We start from the raw sequence: 20,022 nt of genomic DNA on the forward strand, positions 1-20,022 counted from the left end.
TCTTATATTTAGGGCCCGAGGAGTACTATCATATTAAAATTCAAAATAAATATACTACTCCTCTGGTTTTTAATATAAGACCTTAGATTAAAGAAATTAAATAAGTTAGTTAATTATAAAAAATATGATGTATTTTTCCTAAAACACTATAATATCTTCCTTAATATCCTCTTTTTTTTTTTATTTGATTATGATTGAGAGAATATCTATAGGGGTAATTTAGAAAAAATTGATAAATATAATAAATATGTCTTATATTTAAAATCAAAATCAAAATCAATTGAGCAAGTAGGTCCTATATTAAGAACTAGAGGAGTACTACTTTCAATCCTAATATAAGACCTCATTTGTAGCAAACAGGGTCTTATTAATTGAAACTGGGGTCTTATAATTGAAACTGGAAGTAGTATAAACACACATCTAGATAAACGGTTACGTTAGTTAAGATTTTACTTTTCTTTCCAATGTTGCCTTAAAAGGAAGGAAATAATTTTAATATATTTTTATAGACAACAAAATATTAATTGCTCTTTTTTTCAAGCAAAAGATATTATACGCTCTTAAAAATACGTAAAACATCTTATATAGCGAAATATATGAATTTTTCAAAATACGCATTATAGAAATTGTATATGTGTTTCAATGCCAATAGAAATTACTAGTCGTATCATCAAATATAAGTTTTAAGACTATATACTTAGTTTACTCCTTTTCACAATCCTCCATCATTTTTATATTAAATTTGATAATTTGATAATTGTTGTTAGCTACAAGTAAATTCAATCATTCAAATCCCAAATTAAAGACAGATTATAGGACTGGTAAGTGAAAAATTCAAAGATTATGTGGGTGTATCAAGATTATTGGGATCACTCACTTCATGCTCATTCCAGTTAAATTCGAATGGAGATACATATTATCCTTAAATATAAAATTTTCTAAATTTTTATACAGAGATTAAGAAATATGATTAAGATAGCAGAATTTCTTTTATGTTTTTAAATTTGTCCTTAATGTTTTATAATTCATAATAAATAAAGAACAGATATACCAGTAAATGTTACATTTATGAAAAGGGTATGACAGGAAAAAAATTGAATAAATAATGCATTGAACTTTTATGAAATGATACAATAATTTTCTTTCAAAAAGATTTATATAAATGTATTAACCATAGATTTGTGGCTAAAATACCGGAGTGCTTCAAGTGATACAGATACAGAGGGGTTTGTGAATAAAATATAAGAGGCTATTTTCTCCAGTATGTTAATGGGTTATAGTTAATAGCACATCAATGTCCACCTACCCTACTTGGTGACAGAATTTTTTTCAATATGGTAGCCCAATAAATTGAATTTCTCAAAAAATTGCACATTATACGAAACTAAGAATTCTTATTTTGCCATGTCGGGCAATTGCTTGGGAAATAAAATGGTACTAAAAAGTTTTCTTAGTTTAGCTTTAGCAGACAGCGATTCATCCAAACTTGAACAGATTAGACAATAGTACTCATGATCTTCAGGTACATTTTTATACTAGCATACAAAAGAATGCTATGCATGTAATCGTTGCCAATTGGTAACTTTTCACTTTGAGAAATGTGTCTATCCCGATCCCCTAATTTTCTGCCTAAAGCTATATAATTGGAACTTAAAGAAAGGATTACAATGCTTTTTCAATGGTGTGAAAGCGTGTTGTGCTGTATAAAAATGGGATATAGGCATCCCTTCGAGACACGACAGAAATGAATCAAAGGAGTTGCTGAGAGATTCTAATGGCAACCACTTCTCCGTCACTCCCTGCCTTCATAGTATGGTATTTCACGTGAAGACCTGATTGCACCAGAACAAAATTATGAAACAAGATAAACAAAAGTATGCGGGAGAAGCAACTCTACTGTAATAGAATTTTTAAGACTATCATATAGAGATGTGTAGGCAAGGAAGGCAGTAGATCCTACAATAACCACTATGGCCTGCGGAATTCTGGATAAGAAGAATGAGATTCTGAAGTTTGTTGGGATTCATTGCCGGGGTTGAAACATAACCGAAAAATAGAAATATTCTTACCTTCATTATCTTGTAAATTCGTGTTAACAGCAACCGCATGAGGAGCAATCCTGGCCTTCGGTTGCCAATCATTATGTCTACCAATCCATGACGGGTAATCAAATACCGCTACCATATAATAAGGAAATTAGAACAGATTGTATTTATGCCTTAATGCCAATCCAAAAGTACTAGATCATGGAGCAAATTGCAGAAATACCAATCACCTGTAAGGCTGAAGCCACTTGAGCTATTTTTCGTGGAAATAGTTTTCTTATTACAATTGTTTAGTGGATCAATGGGTAACCACTTTATTTAAGATACAGAATTAAAGTTTCGGATTAATGGAATGGGATCACATCTATTCATAAAGAACAACCATTCATAAGAACGGAAAGTAAATTCACTACACACTAGTATTCACCAGGGAGCTTATCCTAAAGTATGGGGGCTTTCACCGAAACAATAAATGAATTAAAGTATCAGGATCTACCAGAAGTTGAAGAATCCTTCAGGTGTGTGAAATCAAAAATGGCCCCAGCCGCTCCGTCTGCTCGCTTTTTGATATCATGTGATCCTATGAGCTTGTATTCCCAGCTCCCATTTTGGTAGCCTTCACAGAGGAAAAGTTCTATATGCCTTGCATCTAAAGTCTGCATTGTTCCTGCATTAAATAGGAAATTGTCAAATGAAGCCAGTTAATTTTGGCATCTTACCTCACAGTATTGGGAAATTCCTATATGAAATAACTCATTGTTCGCCATTCTCTTTTACACGCGGCCGTTAATAAGCAGACACATTATAATGGTACAATTCTTTTGTCCCTTAATCAAATCGTAGAAGTTAAATTCTTATTAATTACGATATCTTGAAAAGAACGAAGTCTAAAAGTAATTCAACTTACCATCGCATGTGTTGAGATCACAAACTGGACATCGAACAAGCTGCAGGTCTGAAAAATTAACCATATCAACAAATAGACAGTGACTTAATTCCTTTTTAAAAAGACAAACCCAAGGTAGAGTTAATTTGGGAATTACCGGCAATCCAGATCCCACTTTTAACATTGTCTAACATGCAACAGCCGTGCGACTGCAACATATTTTCCATCGTTTCTTCCTTTCTGATCTTCCTCGGAAAAGTTAGTCTCTCAGCTAGGAGGGCCAATGAAGAGTCAAGGGAAAAGGCACCAATACGCATCCAATCTGATGTTACATATGAAAAACCAATGTACAATTGTACATTAATGACGTGCTCAAATGCTACGCGAAGTTGCCTATGCAGTAAGATATTATTGGCGTGGTTTAATTCCAACATTGCGGAAACAAGAACGAATCAGCGCTTAGATAAATTTTAGTGCATAATGCTTCAAGAGAATTGCTAAATAATCAAATGAAGTGCAAAGTTCAGCGAAGAAAACCAAATTATGGCTTTTAGTGCTAGAACTGTTTGGTTAAAGGATAAGCATTCACAAGGAATAAGGTTAGTAGCTGGCGTTTTTTTTTTTTTTTAACGAAGGTAAATTTCTAGTCTTCAACTCACCTATATGTTTCTCCTGCTGGCGAAACATAAACGAGTGGCTCCCATCTGCAAATTCATTATACAATTGTAATTAACTGGACGTGGCAGTGCGTTGCATGCTTTGCCAATCTTCATTCACGTGGAAAAAATATAAAAGGATCATCGAGCCTTACCAAATGCTGAAGTGTACAGTTTGTTCCACCTGTACGCCACACGTGAAGGAGGAGGCGGGACCTGAAGATCACGCAGGCTCACAAACTTCCATATAGTGTCGTCCATAATAACTCGGCGGAACCATCGGTTTGTGGCTGCCAGCATCACCAGAGATTTCCCGTCCAGAAACTTCGCAATCTCTGACCATATGTCCTCTTCGTACCTTCTCATTCAACATTGAGAAATAATTTGTAATCAGACTAAAATACAACGCGTATTCATATATTCAAAGATGGATATGTAGGGAGAAACAGATGTTGTTATAAATGCCTCATGAGCATCAATGCATCATTTGCATTTTCAAGCCAAATTCGGTAAATCAATGGTAGAGAGCATCGCTTTTCAATTTCGCTGGCAATCAAACAGAGTTTGCTGATTACGAAAGATACTTAAACTGAGTAGAGCTATATTGCTGTTCAAAAGTTCAAATAATAGGTCGGACAGAAACAGCTCGCAGAGTTTCACGGACACGCGCGCGCAGAGTTTTCAATAAGTTCCGCGATCAATCCTACCGTTCAGAATAAAATTAACTTAGAAAACAAAGCATGTATTAGCTCCTGATGCAGCTTCTTATTTACTTGCTGTCAAAAAGCTACCCTCATAGTAATTCAGCTTGCTCTGCAGATCGATGTGAATATGTTTTCAGGATAAGATCGACTCTGAACTTAGCAACTGTGGCTATTTGAATTGAAGTTCATGGATCAGCTGAAAATTTGTGATGCTATATTCATTTTCATTTTGAAATTCAATAAGGACATCTATAACGCAAGATTCAAACACGGAAGTCTTTCCACTTGGCTATGTTTTTCTAATCAGCTAGAGTCACACACGAAGCACCGCTTCCATGCATTAATTAATGAAACAACGGAACCATGAATCTCAATTCAAAATTTATAAGCAATAGAGTTAAACTTCATTTCGAAGCAGAGAATCAGATTGAACTCGAACTTCGATCCGTTACAGAGAAACACAAACAAGCTTACGATCACATTGAAGTTCAAAGCAAAGCAGAACACTGTAATTCGTGAAAGCTAAATCAGTTTTGTCTATAGTTAGAGAGGAAGGGAAAGAAAGAATACCAGCTGAAATTGGAATGTGGAGAGAGAAAGGGAGGACGAGGAGAGTTGCAAGAACAAATGGAGTTGCTCCTTCGCATGCGCTTTTCTGATCTATTTCCGTCAGAAGCAGCACCATTTTGAAGGCGCTTTCCCATGCCTGAGATGTTTGAGATCGGATTCTTCCACGACTCCGTCTGAACTCGGAAGCTAAAGCAGAGAAAGGATGAACCAATTCGGTAGCGAGTCTGAAACGCGAGGTGTTCTGTGAGGGTCGTTATATAGGCGCGCCAAAAGCGCTGATTCAAATAAAATAACTTGTCCCGGGTAACCGAAAAAACAATAAATAAATAACGAGCGAAAAAGTCCTTTTTTTTTATTTATTAGTGACTGGAAAAATTAGGAAGAATATGATAAAGCAGAAGTTTTATTACCTGAAAATCACAATGCAATAAAATTGTATTATAAATACCTCCTTAAATTTGGCCCATATATTTTAAAAAATTGTGAATTATGAATTTTGTAGACAGTACAACTCAATACATGTGGTCTACAAAATAGAATTCTTATTTTTTAGTTTTATTTAAAAATAAACAATGTTAGTATAAAGATCCAATATCGAATATTAGTTTGATACAAAGTAACCTGCCGCAAGGTAATTCTTTTATGTAGCATGCGTTTCCGTAATAAGTCGTTAAATAAGTTTTCACCTTTCTTCTAAAAAAGGTCATTGAATTTATGATAATATAAATTTTTACCCAATTTGTTCAAATTCAAAATATAATATAGAGATGGGAAAATTTAAATGAAAGGTAAAACAATCAGGAAAAGAGAAATACAACTGACGCAATGAAAAAACTACATTTTTAAAAATTGGCTAAAATATATAATTAAAAAAAATCTGCATAAATGGTAAAATTACAAAGAATTATAAAAATCATATATTATAAAGAAAATAATAATAAAAACCATTGAAATAAAAAAATTGTATACAAAAACTGATTTATAAAAATTATTGTCAAAACATATACTAATATTGTCATGAAATTTTTATGTGCAATTTTTTTATTTCAGACATTTTTTGTCATTTTCCCTATATTATAATTATAACTTGACATGATATATTGCATAGGAATTTCCAACGCAACCGCCGAGACTGGAATGATGAGGTTGGCAACAAAATCCCACCAGCTCTTGGTGGGAGCTTTCTTATTATAATTTATAATCGTATAATATACAAATTACATTGAACTTGTATACAAATTAGAATTTTAAAAATTGTACGCCAAAAAAAATAAAAAATTATTTAAAAAATCGGGAAGATGTTTATCGTTGGGCAGATGCAAATTGCAATGTGCACCTCTCATAATGGGGGGGAAAAAATTGTAACCCTAATTCATAAACTTCCTACAATTTGGGGCATTGCAATGACAGGGAACTTTCAGTTCATCAAGCTCATCCGGATCGAACAAGTAGTCATACCTGTTGCAACATTGACATGAAAAGAGTTAATCCTAATAAAGTCAAATCAAAATTCTCATGTGCAAACAAGAAATCCGCCTCTCCATGTAGATTCGTCACATTAAAACTACTTCCTCTACATCTGAAGATTGAACCATTTTAACATGAAGTGAATTGAGTCTTTTGTTTTTTTTTTTTTTTGGCCTGAAGAAGTGAATTGAGAGTCGCAACTTATAAAAATATTGGAATGAGCGTCAAGATGCATTTAATGGGGGAAAAGGTTCAACCTTGTATAAAGTGGAGCGGTCTATAGAATTATCAATAGCAGATATACAACAGAACAAACCGTACGTTAGTTCTTCACCAGCACATATATTGGTCTTGGCGATAAGTACAATTCGGCTCTCCTCATCATCCAAACTTATAATCCTCGCATAGCAGTTCGGCATGCACTGAAGCAAGCCAGAGTAAACATTAGTATCCTTTTTTACTTAATTTTCCATTCTTGTGACATCACGGGGTAAGTGGGGGAACTAGATTACAAGGAAACCAAGCAGATTTTGCAAAAACTAGATCGGATTCAGTTAGCAGTCTAACGCGAACTAGATTCAGATTAGGAGACTCAGTAACAACTTACAGAATGGTTTATTAAGCGTGTTATGTTGCCCTTGTCTGTTGCATCAATTACCACTTCCTCGCTGATCTTGAACAGCTGCATAAACCGACAAAAGATCACAAATGGAACTATATCGAGTTTAAAATACATTTCACTGGATGATGGGGTAAAGATGCAACGTGGCAGTACAGAACAGAGTATCAAAAGCCAAGGGGCTTACGTAACAGTCTTTGCCTTCTGACCGGTACTTAGCTTCCCTTAAATCAGCAATGCTCCGTCTTACCTGTTCGCCACAATATTCAGCAACCTGCAGACAGACATAACTAACATAAACACAATATCCTCAAGAGAATCTCCAAGCATGTAACAATCTTACATATTTGGTGACACTCTTAGCATAGTAACTAACCATCTCTCCTTCTTCTATATCTCGATGAGCAAAGAGGCCCCATCCATGTATACCAGATTTTCCAAAGCAAACTTGATGCTTTACAGTTTTCTGTAACCCAAAGCATCAAAGTAAAATAAGAAAATGATAATGAGAAAGGACTTGAAACCATAGATTAAATGATAAAATTTAGTATATTTTACCTGCAAATGACAAAGGCGCTCCTTGAGTGAAATAAATACTTCAGAATGCTCAACATCCTATCATAAAACAAGGAAAGGAGGTTGTATTATTCATACAGTACAACCACGAATCAATAAAACTAGATTAGCTATTTCAAAAAGTGTCAAAGTACTGTGAGACACGAAGATCACCTTATAACTGTTCAATTGAGTTATTGCACTTAAAGAATGATGTCTTGGTCCACCCAGTAAGTGAATTACTGGCATATCAACTTTCTGGCAAATTGGAAACATTAAAAACGTATTAAGTAAGACCAGTTGTGAAATAAAATTTAATAAAAATGAAACAATAGCATTCATTTCATGTGCAATAAAAAACAGAAGTAACTCAACCTTCTTAAGAGGCCTTCTGTAAACACGACATCTGGCAGCAGAGGATGGCTCAAACTTGTTAATCTCAGAGTTTGAGGACTCTTCAGAAAGTTCTACGTCCTTTGTTGAGACTAGCCTCGATCCCCTGAAGCATCCCTTACGATTTTGAAGTTCAGTTCCGGGAGAGAAAACCCCTAGGGGTGTGTGCACAACCAGTACTGAATCTGGTTTTGGGGCCCTGCGATGAAATTGAGATATAAGATTACATTGATTTTAAAACAAGCACAAACTATCATCAAATACAATCAGGTGACTGGAGCTCAAAAGTCAAACCTATGAACTGCACAATATATTAGCTTTGTTGTTTTCTGACTCCCATTCTTCTCCGTGGAATGCAACTGTAAGTTCAAACATATATTTAACGTGTTTCACAGGCTCGAGTAATCCTAATTTGGTTAAATATTCTCATAAAACTACTTGGTTAGGAACGCAACATATATGATGCCTCTTCCCTCAGAAAGGAAAGGGAAGGTGTATATGATGAGTGACCTGTTTACATAATAATAGTACCAACAACAACATCAATAATAAATTAAAAAAATTTATCAAGCTTACTTCCATGCTATATCCAGCTTTTGATGCACACATCACATGAAAATAAGTAGCACATTTGCAACAACTTAAGCACGATCCGTGGCTTTGTTTACAAATAACGCAAACCTGCAGTCAATATAAACAAAGAGCATCTAAATATGGCAAGACTAAGATTCCCCACAAGAAACATGAATTTTTTCTAACTGTGCATCAAAGAGGGAAGACTACATGATTTAGTTCTAGGGTTGTTGCTAGAGAAAATATTGTAACTCAAACCAATTAATAAGTCAATGTGATACGTACTGAGATAAAATAAACTGATAAAAGCTCCTGGACTGCGATTAATATTCGAAAATAAGCTCCCCTGTTATGATAAGAGAAGCAATAAAGCAGCAAAATAGGAATAAACACTCATGGTTCCCTCCTGGCTTTCGAGAGGCCAGTCCCCTCCTCACTTCACAGCACTCAAAGATAATCCATATCTTCCCCCCATGCACCCCCAACGTCTCTAATACAAAATATGCTACACAGTCCCCAAAATAACCCTAAAGTAAAAGGTAACAGCTAAACAGCACCCTACAGCCACCTAGGATGCCGTCCCTTACTCCAAAATGGTAGGAATACCAAGTCAACTAGCTGAACCAGCAAAAGGTGTGTTTCCCTTATCGAGCATTCTCCTAGATTTCCTTTTATAGGTATGGTCAGCAAAGGTGAACGTATCACAATGTCAAGACAACTTTCCGCAAAATGTACCTTTGAAAACGCATATGGAGGAATTTTAAGGATTCCAATAGCAGGTTCCATCATCTCGTGATTTTGGAAAATAACTTCAGGCCGGAACCAAGCGCACGTCACATGAACCCACAGCATGTCAACATCAGTCGGCTTCAGAGCACCACCTACAAAGAAATTTTCCATATTAAAAGCAAATCGCCACTGGGTGACAAAAACTGGTAACGGCATAAACATGACAAGAGGGGAAAAAAGACGCAAGCAGTGAGTGCACAACATACAGAATTATAGGTAATCATGACCGCATTTGAATGAAATTTATAAACAGATTCTACTAAAAAACTTGAAAAGCAACAAAGAGGTTGAATGCAAGGAATGGTCCGGTGACAAGAGTTTGAAAATCCACCAAAATCAAGCAAGCTTTTTAATGTTATGAAGAATGTCAGTACTTCATATACCGAAAAGAAAATTAAAAAAAGAAGCCCCTTTCTCAGTGGAGAATTAGAATGCTAGATTCACCACTCATCTTTCAAAAAGAACTCAATATATTGCGTAGGGGAAACAATAAAAGCGAGTCAGATCATTCATGATTTAGATAACATGCCTTTTACTGGACAGAGGCAACACTCTCTCTCAACGTCAGGAGTTTCACATACTCTACAGACCCAAGAAGTAAAATCTTTAACGTTCTTCACCCCATAGCATTCTTGGTGGACTGCAATTTGGCATCTGCATAATGAACAAGTGCCCAAATGGGGATCAACGTTGCTCCCTGCGAAGCCCTTTAAGGTGAAAGCAAACTTTTAACGTATCCAAATGTGAGACCAAATTCAACAACAAAAATAGTAACACCTGTTACATATAATAATCTTGTTATCATCCCAGTCCTCAACCCATCTGCAAATGGCACACCTTTCTGTAGTCCATTTTGCATAAACTGGCTCATACTTCTCTGTGACAAGAAAATAATGTAAAAAAATAGTTTCCATCTTAAAGATATATTCAAGAGAAAGTATGTGGCTTTGTTTGTCATGCGCTGTTGTTCACCTCAAAGATAAGGAGACTTCATTGCGTGGAAGTTTAGATGGAATGCAAATTTACCTTGCAAAAAGGCAAGTACCTGCTGCTGATCCAACTGTAGGGAAACTCCAGCTTGAGAATTGTTCTCAGTAATCTGAAGCATTAACGATAATTCAGAAATGAGAAAGAAGCACACAACAATAACAAAAACAGGAAAGGCAAGATCTAAATAATTAAATTTGAGCATCCTTTTCATACTCTATGGAAGTGATTGGAAATGAAAGTAGCGAAGGCATTATTATACAAATTAAAGTGATAATTATCGTCGCTAATCCCATGACTGCTAACACACGCACACACAGACCACCAAACATGCCAGCAGAAAAATTGCCATTTCCCTCATATTGCAAAACTGATACAAACCCATTTTTCTAGGGGTAGCATTGTGCTTTTTACTTTCACGCTGAATTTCCATTTTTTGGCTTTGCAACCCGTATGCCGCTCCCATTCACTTAGTGTCTGCTTCCTTGGCACACAGGAACCACACTTGCACATAACTCTGCAAGAAAAGGGGGGAAACAGTTTATTGAAATTCTTCTGGAAGGAGATAATTTATAATTGCCTTAAGGTCTTCCATTGGTGCTCAGAATAAAAATTGTATAATAAAAAAAATATAGAACCTAGTCATATTGCTACACATATCTAGTCATATTGCCTTAAGGTCTTCCATTGGTTTCTTTTATAAATGAGACATTAAATAACATCTAATATACTATTTCATTATAAAATCATAACAAAATTAAATGAAAGACCCTGAGGCAATTCATGAAAAAGAAAAGGAACAGAGAACACGTTAGATGTATGAAAGACAACAGAGAGATTATAATAAATTTTATTTCCTCTAAAGATTGCAGTCCAAAAGATTTTGAGCTGATTAAGCTCAATAATACAATAGAGAGTAAAGGCTTACAAATGAAGACTTGAAATGTAAGTTCCTTCCATGCCATTGCACACCACCGTTACCTCCTCAGGTATCATATGTTCTTCGTTTTTTTTAATTGAACTGTCCCAAGAAAATGTCACGAGATTAAAAGACTGCCATCCTCAGTGCTAAGATAAGATCAAAATGTTGAACAAGCCTAAACAAATCAAGAGATAATTACTGCATACTTGATTTTTGAATTGGATGGACGTGATTCTGCTGATTTACAGTTGACTTTTGTTTTACAATCTGGGCAATAGTAATCCACAAGTTCCAGATCCTGCAACCATAAACGAGTCCATGATCTTCCGCTGCTTTGCAATCCGGGGAAATCAAATATGACAGAAGAGATATATGTAAAGCTATGTTAACCATTATACCTTTAAAAGCTTCCCGGAGATATTATCACATTCTGCATGCACCCAAACATTGCAACCATCACAACATACCTATTTCCCAGAGTTAGGCCACACAATATTTAAAATTTTGATTGTTTCATTGAAATTAAAAAAAAAATGAATAAGAAATCAAATAAGCACACAAGCTTACCCAATTCCCACCATCTGAATGGTGCCAAATCTTTTTGCAAATGCCACAATATTGTTTTGACTTTTGCAACTGTAAAAAAAGGACCAAACTATTTAAAAATTATATTCGTCTGACAATTAATTAAGAAAAAACACAATCCAAAAAACTCTGACTTAGAATTTCCATTTTGGAAACATTAAACAAAGCAATTAACACATTGACCACTTGGTAAATACTTCTTAATCAGATATTTCTCATACAAGCGTTTGCAAATAGCAATTCTCCCAGATTAATCTAGACAACAAATAAATGGCCATTGTGCAGAACCTTCAAGCAATGTCTACAATAGAGTTGAGCGCTAGAATCCTTAAACTTCTTCATGGTTTTGCACGGTAACATCAAACCACAGCCAGCACAAAGTCTTGCATCCTGCACAATTTATTCACTGGATAAGAACCTACAAACAACCAGACTCTAAGGCACACATTTCTACATTGCTAGTGTCAGCTATTATTCAAGTCTGCCTTTTGGACTAGAACTATAGGATAAAGAAACATATAAGCTAACAAAATGAAAACACAAAGCCCATGACAGAGTTCTGCATGGACAGCTCCATTTACCTATAGTAGGAGAAATAAAAGGCCTAGACCCTAGAGCAGGGGCAAGTAGTGGGTAAGTGGCATTTCAGAACAGCACAAAACTAATAGTGAGAAAAGAAGCGAGAGAGTGAGGGAGTTACCAAGCACATCGTGCCAGTTGACTGCAGTTATAGCAGGCTTGTCATAATGTGTTTAGGAGTCTATTAGTTCAGTTAGGGTTTGGCTATGAATTTTCACTTAATAAATAGATGTGGGGTCTGCGTAGGAGTAAGTTATGATTGTTATGTGTCATGTATTCGAGATTCTCCATTTGGGTTATTAGAGAAATAGCTATTTTTAGATTCCGGCACTAGTTATCTCTGTTAGCATTCAATTTCACCAGCATCTATGGATGGTCATGATCTATTTGCTATGGGTTACTCACGGCTCCCATATTCATAAGTTCAAATAAAAATAAATTCTCTGAAAGGACTGTAATGTTTTTTGCAGCATATTAATGTTTCCATCACCTAGAAAAGATCAATCAGAGAAATTAAGCTCACCTGGTCCTGGCAGTAGTCCTCCTGATCATGATATGGACCCGTAACCTCAATATCTGCACTGGGATGAGCTTCAACGTTACTTTTAGTAGTAATCTCTGCTCCCAAATGTGAGTCCAGAATACCATCTTCTGCCAACAAAGCCTCCTCTAACGCCATTCGAAAGTCACTTGGTTTGCTCCTGTACAGCCGAGTCTGCCTCTGAAATCTAAATATATATAAAGTTTAGTAAGTAGATGTTGAATAGTCTAGCAAGACACGGTCAACTTATATTGGATCATCGATTAGATACAAACCTCTCCATGAATTCCATGAAGGGGAATACCATACCCTGCCTCACCCATGCATAGTCCTGCCGATCATTATTACTTTAGATTTCAAGTGTGGACGATTTTAAAACTCAAATTTTAAGGCCATAAACGTAAAGAGAAGTTTACCCTTTGCTTTCCTTTTTTTGAGTACCCAAAAAACATCACGCAAATTGCACCTGGAACACAACAGTTGAGGACTGATTTGGGAGCTTGCAAGATGGGATCAATCACTACCGCAGGCCAAGCCGGATACCTCTTCCCGCATTTTGCCCAAACTATGTCACCCCAAGCAAAATCCTCTAGTTTGTAAATGTCTACCCTCTTTTCAGCTTTCCCATTAGTCTTCGGGTTAACGCATTCAGAATTAAGTCTCGACGCATAATTCTGAGATTCAACTAACGATGAACAACTCTCTTTAACTGTTGTTCTCACGGTACTAAAGGACTTCATATGCTCCGTGTCCGCGGCGTCGAAATCACTCGAGTCTAAGGCACCCAAGACTTTTTCCTTCTCCATTTCAGTATGGGAATAATAAATTGAATTTTTCAGATTAGAGTCAACATTATCTCCCTGTCTTGCAAATTCCATTCCAGTGAGCTTCGACTCATCTTCCCCTAAAAACTTATCTTCTTCAAAGCTGGAATATGTGTTCTCCCCTTGGATTCTTTTATTCTTCCAAGAATCAAGAACCGAATCCCTGAACCTCGACGGAAGTATCTGTTGGCGACCTCGCGACGACCGCAATAATGGAGGCCGAACCACTTTTGAGCCCGGTTTTAGTACTGTTTTAGCATTTGACTTTGTGGAATCTGGGTTCGACCGTAAGTCACCACCGCAATGCGATTCTTTACTGCACAGAAATCCAGAACCCCTGCCCAAATATTCATCCTCAGCGGGCATACCAGGAGATAAGAACCAACTTGCCCTCCGTTTCTTGGGATTCGCCGCACACATACTGTCTTCAGGATCAAGCTCCTCTAATCGGCATCGCTTCAGGTTCGGAATTTCAATTTTCATATTCCGCTTAAGTATCATCTTGGGACTATCCGATACCACAAAATGTACTATGAAACTCTTTACACCAAAAGACCTAGATTTCTCATTGAAGCACCATAGCCATAAGTCCAACAAGTGAGCAACAAAACTCCAAAGCCGAGCATCAATCTACTCAGCATCGATCCAATTCAGCATCAAGCTCGGCGCCCCAACAGCGTCACAAATCCCCAGAACTTGAACGCAAAAACCGTCCAAATTTTGAATAATGAAACAACAACCAGGCAGTGATGCAGAAAAACCGAATGCCTTTTTTCCTTTTGCTAAACACAGAAGAACCTCGGATAGATCAGCGTTGATTTCGATCTATGAACCAATAAAAGAGAACAAAGAGCGAAATCCCGTATAACACTGACAATTTGCCCAAGAAATATCACTGGGAATTGACAAATACGGAATAACAAGTTCTGTAACTGCCTAACTGGGTGTTCAACTAAACATGGAATCTCTCTGTCACAAACATGAGGAAGCTAGAAAGTAATCGCTGTGGAGTGGAGGGAGGGAGAGGGATTTGGCTGAGGAGGGAGGCGCCGAACATTTGTTTTGAGGAAGGCGCCAGCGGGGAAAATTTTTGGCGGGATAAAATTCCCCAGGCAACTGTGCAAGTGAAGTGGGACATCGCTATTTTGGGTTCCCCTTTGGCGGGTTCCAAATTCGTTTTTATGTTGCCAGTTTGAGAAAGGATCGAGGATGAGCGCGGAAAAGGAGAATGACGGTTAGCGCCAAAAAAAAAAAAAGCTTTACAGTTAAAATTACAAATTTTTTTGGAAAAAAAGAAGTTATAAGGAGGGGTTTAAATAATTACAAATTTAAGAATCTTAGTTTAAAAAAAAAAATATTATTAATTAATAACTTAATTTTTGAATTAGTATTTATAATTTATTTTTCAAAAAAATTCTAAGACCTGGTTTTTATGAAATTAATTCTCATTAAAAAAAAAGAAAAGAGGTGCAAAAACAATAAATAATATTCCATGTATGTGGTGTCCGGAGGAAGGGAGTTAGAGTAGCTGTAAGCCTGTTTGAAATAGTTTATAATTAATTTTTTAATTATAATTTACAAAACATGAGATAAATATATAAAAGTAATTTTGTATTAACTCACATTACATGACTTGATATGAATTTGGGGCATTTCATGCAATTATTTTATAGAATAATAAAAATTAAAACTAAATTAAATGACATTGCCTGTTTGCCTTCATTCATATGGATATTTAGCATTACTTGAGTGTTTGAATTATTGTTGCTCAGTCCAGCTTATCCTATTCAAAGTTAGCAAATTATGGACATGATTTTGAAAATAACATTGGAATTAATTTTTCCCCAAAATTATAAGATTACAAGTTTTGAACCGTATTTTTTCTAATTATGACAGAGTCACAGGTTTATAAATTGACCAAAATACAAGAAAAATAATTAGAAATGTTTTGTTTATATTTTTTTTACCACGCATAAATGTCCTTTTATTAGGCACAAATTTATTTGAGATGTTATTGGATATTAAATGTGAATACCTCTTTTAATAAGAATTTATATCTTCATTCATCATATTATAAAATGACTAATTTCTTTTGTTAAACCTAATCTCCTGTTAGAAATTAGAAGTGGGTTAAATGTTAAATGTTGGTTTTAGGTTCGGTCCAAAAAGGGTCTTTGGTGAGAATCAAACCAACCGTTGAGTTTGGTATAGGTCCAGACCAATTGAATTCCACGCGAAGTCCGTCAGGCTTAGATGTGGGAGGTGGTTTGATCCAATGTCATATAACTTGGCCCATGCACAGAAAGACTTTCTTTTTTGCGGGAAAAAGAGATATTTTAATTATATTAAAAATTAGATTCAAAATTACATGCAGTTTTCTAAAAAAAATTGATATTCATAAATTTATAATTTATTAATATTAATTACATATTAAACATACTTTAATAATATAAATGACATAACAATATTTTTTAGAATCAATTTTCCTAAAATATAAGGAAGGAAAAAACTATTATCTGCAGAAACAATCTCTGACTCTTACTATTAAACGTTATAATACTATGCATACAAAATGTGTGTGCATGTAAACATTGACGCATATGCATATCAGTGTATAATTGTTCTTAAAATATTCATTTTAGAACTCAATTAAAAAAATGAAATTCATAATAAAAAAAATGAAATTCATACCGTGAAAGCTATGAAAAAACAAAAAACAAAAAGTCATTCTTGACGTGCAATGGAATGATTATTCTAAGGCATATTGGGGGGAAAAACAAAGAAAAAAGAAAGATCATTCTCCATTTCTCCTGCATGAAACTGAGGATCTAGGCGCTTGTTTTCTCTCATAATAATAATAATAAAAGCATATATAAGTATTGATTCAATACTCCTAAAAATCATAAAATCATTAACGGAAGCATTTCTCTGCGAAAACATCAATCTCTTTCACTATTTTTGTCAACACATGTCTCTAGAAAAACAAGACTTAGATGATGTAAACAGGAAGCAATACAAGAAGCCATTTACATTCCCGCCCAAGCGGCAAAAACCCACCAAAGAAGCCAAAACAGTGTTCAATCCTTTTCTCAAGCTGAAAGAAGAGATTTGCCAAACCAACTTAGCAACCTTGTCGCTTTAATTTGTTATCTATACAAGTATCTTCTTTACATGATCTCACCCAAAGAATAGCTTCTACGGTGTCAAAGTTCAGGTTCAATCATATGCCTCAAATGAATAGCCTGATGAAAGCCGTGATTCAATCTGACAAGTTACTGTGTCTGGATGCCCAGAACTAGCAGCAATTCACATTCACCCTGCTCCATCAAAATGTGAGTCATACTTTTGAGAGAATTTTTAACACCATCTCTGGATCAGAAGAGTGTTTCTACAACAAGAAGATCATTTGAAATATAGCGTTAAAGCTAGGCTAGGAAAGAACATACCTTTGGTTAGATTACTTGGAATTGAAGCAAGTCCATTAGGGTCCATTTGGATGCTGGGAGGTAGAGAACGCCTCTCTTTCCTTTTCAAGTAAGCTAAAACTTCAAAAACTATGACGGCAACAATTACTATACTAAGCAAGAATCCATAGCCTATTCTCCAATCACTCCCTGCTCCTGCAGCTTGCATCCCCAACAATATGTTCAAGGCTGCAAAGAATAGCGCCAATCTCCCAAACCAACTGTGATACCAATTCCAATACTTGCGGATCTTGGAGTCTTTGTTTGGTCTCAAGAAGAATGCTAAGACCTTTGCTCATAAAAAGCTTCTGTCAGAGTTTTTGTTAACAGCGCGATTGGTCTAACTAAAAAAATTTTAGTGTGAGAGACATGGGTGAGTTGCAAACCTGAAGAATGCTTAGCACAAGGACAAAGATGCCTATGCCTCTGTGAGCTGGTATATGAACTTGCATTTTGGAGTAAAGCTGTAGCCCGAGAAGGACTGTGGCAAGTCCGAATCCAAATCCAACAAACTGAATCACCGAGTGCAGATAGAACCAGAGAGGATCCTTATGCCTGAAGTATCTTGCAACAATTGCCCCAACAGGTAAGATTAGACCCCACCCTATTATACCCACTATTCCATGGCTCTTCCTCATCTGATTCAAGTTATTGGATACAGAACCCTGAGAACCTGTGGAAAAGAAGGGTTGTTCTAATTTCTGCTTGGAAAAGTTATAGGAATTGCTGCGAGTTTATTCTAAAGTGTGCTACCACCTAATCTGCTTATATGTATGCTTTGAAAGAAGGACTGAGATATAAAAAGTCAGTTGAAACGCCCTATTCATTGATCAAATGACTCAAACATTCTTAGTTAACACCGTTTTGATTCGAGCCACAGTAAGTTAACATGCAGTCTACATAAAAAATGTTTCGAGCTATATTCAGGTATCAGACCAAATAAATCATCCACATGTGTAACACTAAATCTAGGAATAGTCTAGTTATCTTTCTTCAAAATGAGTATTTCCTTAGAAAAACTTGGCCAACCAAACACTTGTCTATTATTGTATCACAAGAGTGTCACGGGGAAATTATTTTGCACCTGAAGAGAAATCAAATACAATAGCTGTTTTATCAACATGCTTTGAGAGGTGATGATTCTGCGGGGTTTTAGCACCAAAAGCCAGCAAAATTGGTTGCCTCCCAAGTGGGGATGTGGTCTGCAACTGAAATGCCAAGTGAATTTGAGCCCCATCAATTGCCACAGCTGCAGGAACATTGTTGAGAGGCACTTCTCCTTTGTCTGCTATTACTTCTGATGATTTTCTGCCCCGCAGATAAAACTGTTTAGCTTTTCCATGACCATGTTGGCTAATCCATCCCACCATTGCACTTGAACCAACCATCATCCCATCTTTTGAAAACCCAATTCCTACCCACCCAACTGTGTAGGGGGCAGATAGTATGATAGTTGTGGTCTGAGGATCATTTTGAGTAAACTGCAGTCGAAAACGTACAAATCAGCTACAAAAGGTCAACTTCAATTATCTACATTTGTTTAGGGTTTGAATCTTGTTAGAACAACCTGCTTGTCCCTCAAACTTAAGATTTTAGTCATGATCCTAGAATTAATGCAATTAAACAGATTATGTTTCCTATAAATTTAGCTTCTTGGGGTACATAGATTCTCGAAATGGATAAGACACAAAATCAACGTTAGAATTGTCTGAATTTACCCTCAATTCAGGTGCGTTGCCGTTCCATACACTAACTTTAAATAAATCATAAAAAGCATTTGTGCTGTAAGTTCTGGTGCAGTTTGAAGAGAACGGACAGCTATGAGATGCAGAATATGTTTTAAAAAAAAACGTGAAAGTTGCAGCCGTAATTTCAGAATAATTGACGTTGAACAGGCTAAAGAATTCGACGATATCAGCTTCATAAGAAATATTTAATGGGAAAATGGCAGTACCGACAGCCAATTATTACACATATCTAGATGCGGCCTGAAGAACTTACCCTCAGTTCATATGTATTCCATACAGGTCTGCATATCATATGAGATATGTTCTGATATGGTGGAGGGAGAAAGCTTTGATAATTCGTGTTCTTGCAATTGCTTTCTGTTGCAGAACCAGCCCCGCCATTATCACCCACTGATGCTGTGACTTTGAAGTTCAACACAAGATTCAGAACACAGAGACTGAGAAATGATCTGAAATTTGCCATTCATACAGTGTCCCAGCTGAGATCTAACTAAAGCTGGGAAAAATGCCGGCTAAGAAACTCAAGAACAAGAAGAAAATGTGAATAGAAAGCAATAACAATATGGTAGCTCCAAGGCATTAGTCTCTTGAGTACGAAGATTCGAATTTGGTAGTTGTTGGCTAAGGTAGCGGTTGGTCCAGGGACATTATCACCACCATCTTCTTGTAAACTTCATAGTTCAACGTCCAACAGCAGGCCCTTTCTCCGGGACTTCTCACTGATGTTATTATTAGCGACAGTCATTCATATTTAAATTAAATGATTCGAAAGTTCAAAACTTTCAATCATAACACGTTTATAACCTGAGGATTGCTTCAAGAATAAAAAAGGACCAAAAAATAAGAGTTGAAGACCCAGGGAGGGGGGGGGGGGAAAGGTTGCTGGATCTGCTTGTTCCGTCCTGCAATTGAACAAGTTGAACCGCTAAAATTTTATATTCATCTCAGAGTATTGGATTATCCTTTACTAAAATATGAGGCATATAGTGTTTATTAACAATAGAGAAATGTTTCTGTCTTTAAGGTTTAAGTTCACTGACACAGTGAATTACAGTTGTGTGTCGGCAAGTTGCTGGCAGAGAGGACAACAGTAGTGCAAGATGCTCGTTTGGGAG

General features: G+C 36.1%; 3 protein-coding genes across 4 annotated transcripts; all 3 read right to left on the reverse strand.

Moving 5' to 3' along the window:
- Positions 1–1,749: 1,749 nt before the first annotated feature.
- LOC114746965 (probable F-box protein At3g61730) lies at positions 1,750–4,995 on the reverse strand. Its single transcript, XM_028935243.1, has 8 exons — positions 4,862–4,995; positions 3,743–3,945; positions 3,591–3,635; positions 3,089–3,253; positions 2,953–3,000; positions 2,542–2,712; positions 2,070–2,177; positions 1,750–1,832 (listed from the first exon to the last, which is right to left on the reverse strand). The coding sequence occupies exons 1-8, from the start codon at positions 4,993–4,995 to the stop codon at positions 1,750–1,752; spliced, it is 957 nt and encodes a 318-aa protein (XP_028791076.1).
- A 1,036-nt stretch (positions 4,996–6,031) lies between these two features.
- On the reverse strand, positions 6,032–14,653 carry LOC114746966 (histone-lysine N-methyltransferase ATX3). Its single transcript, XM_028935244.1, has 23 exons — positions 13,288–14,653; positions 13,147–13,202; positions 12,854–13,058; positions 12,040–12,141; positions 11,734–11,802; positions 11,565–11,633; positions 11,373–11,464; positions 11,173–11,265; positions 10,626–10,761; positions 10,284–10,356; positions 10,035–10,134; positions 9,787–9,911; positions 9,204–9,349; positions 8,472–8,576; positions 8,190–8,254; positions 7,878–8,094; positions 7,677–7,760; positions 7,506–7,562; positions 7,324–7,413; positions 7,135–7,221; positions 6,936–7,010; positions 6,650–6,750; positions 6,032–6,319 (listed from the first exon to the last, which is right to left on the reverse strand). Exons 1-23 carry the CDS (start codon positions 14,194–14,196, stop codon positions 6,229–6,231), a joined length of 3,147 nt encoding a protein of 1,048 aa, XP_028791077.1. The 5' UTR covers positions 14,197–14,653; the 3' UTR covers positions 6,032–6,228.
- Positions 14,654–16,608: 1,955 nt separating this feature from the next.
- LOC114746961 (cytochrome b561 and DOMON domain-containing protein At3g61750) lies at positions 16,609–19,717 on the reverse strand. Of its 2 annotated transcripts, none has more exons than XM_028935239.1 (5): positions 19,161–19,717; positions 18,244–18,640; positions 17,546–17,832; positions 17,142–17,448; positions 16,609–17,012 (listed from the first exon to the last, which is right to left on the reverse strand). In XM_028935239.1, the coding sequence occupies exons 1-5, from the start codon at positions 19,368–19,370 to the stop codon at positions 17,008–17,010; spliced, it is 1,206 nt and encodes a 401-aa protein (XP_028791072.1). In that variant the 5' UTR covers positions 19,371–19,717; the 3' UTR covers positions 16,609–17,007. The 2 variants fall into 2 exon arrangements, with proteins under 2 accessions (XP_028791072.1, XP_028791073.1); XM_028935240.1 differs by having other exon boundaries at positions 16,609–17,037.
- Positions 19,718–20,022: the final 305 nt, after the last annotated feature.

This window comes from Neltuma alba, unplaced genomic scaffold, assembly GCF_004799145.2.
Source record: "Neltuma alba isolate B1F8T4 unplaced genomic scaffold, ASM479914v2 tig00005159_pilon, whole genome shotgun sequence".
Taxonomy (NCBI): Eukaryota; Viridiplantae; Streptophyta; class Magnoliopsida; order Fabales; family Fabaceae; genus Neltuma; species Neltuma alba.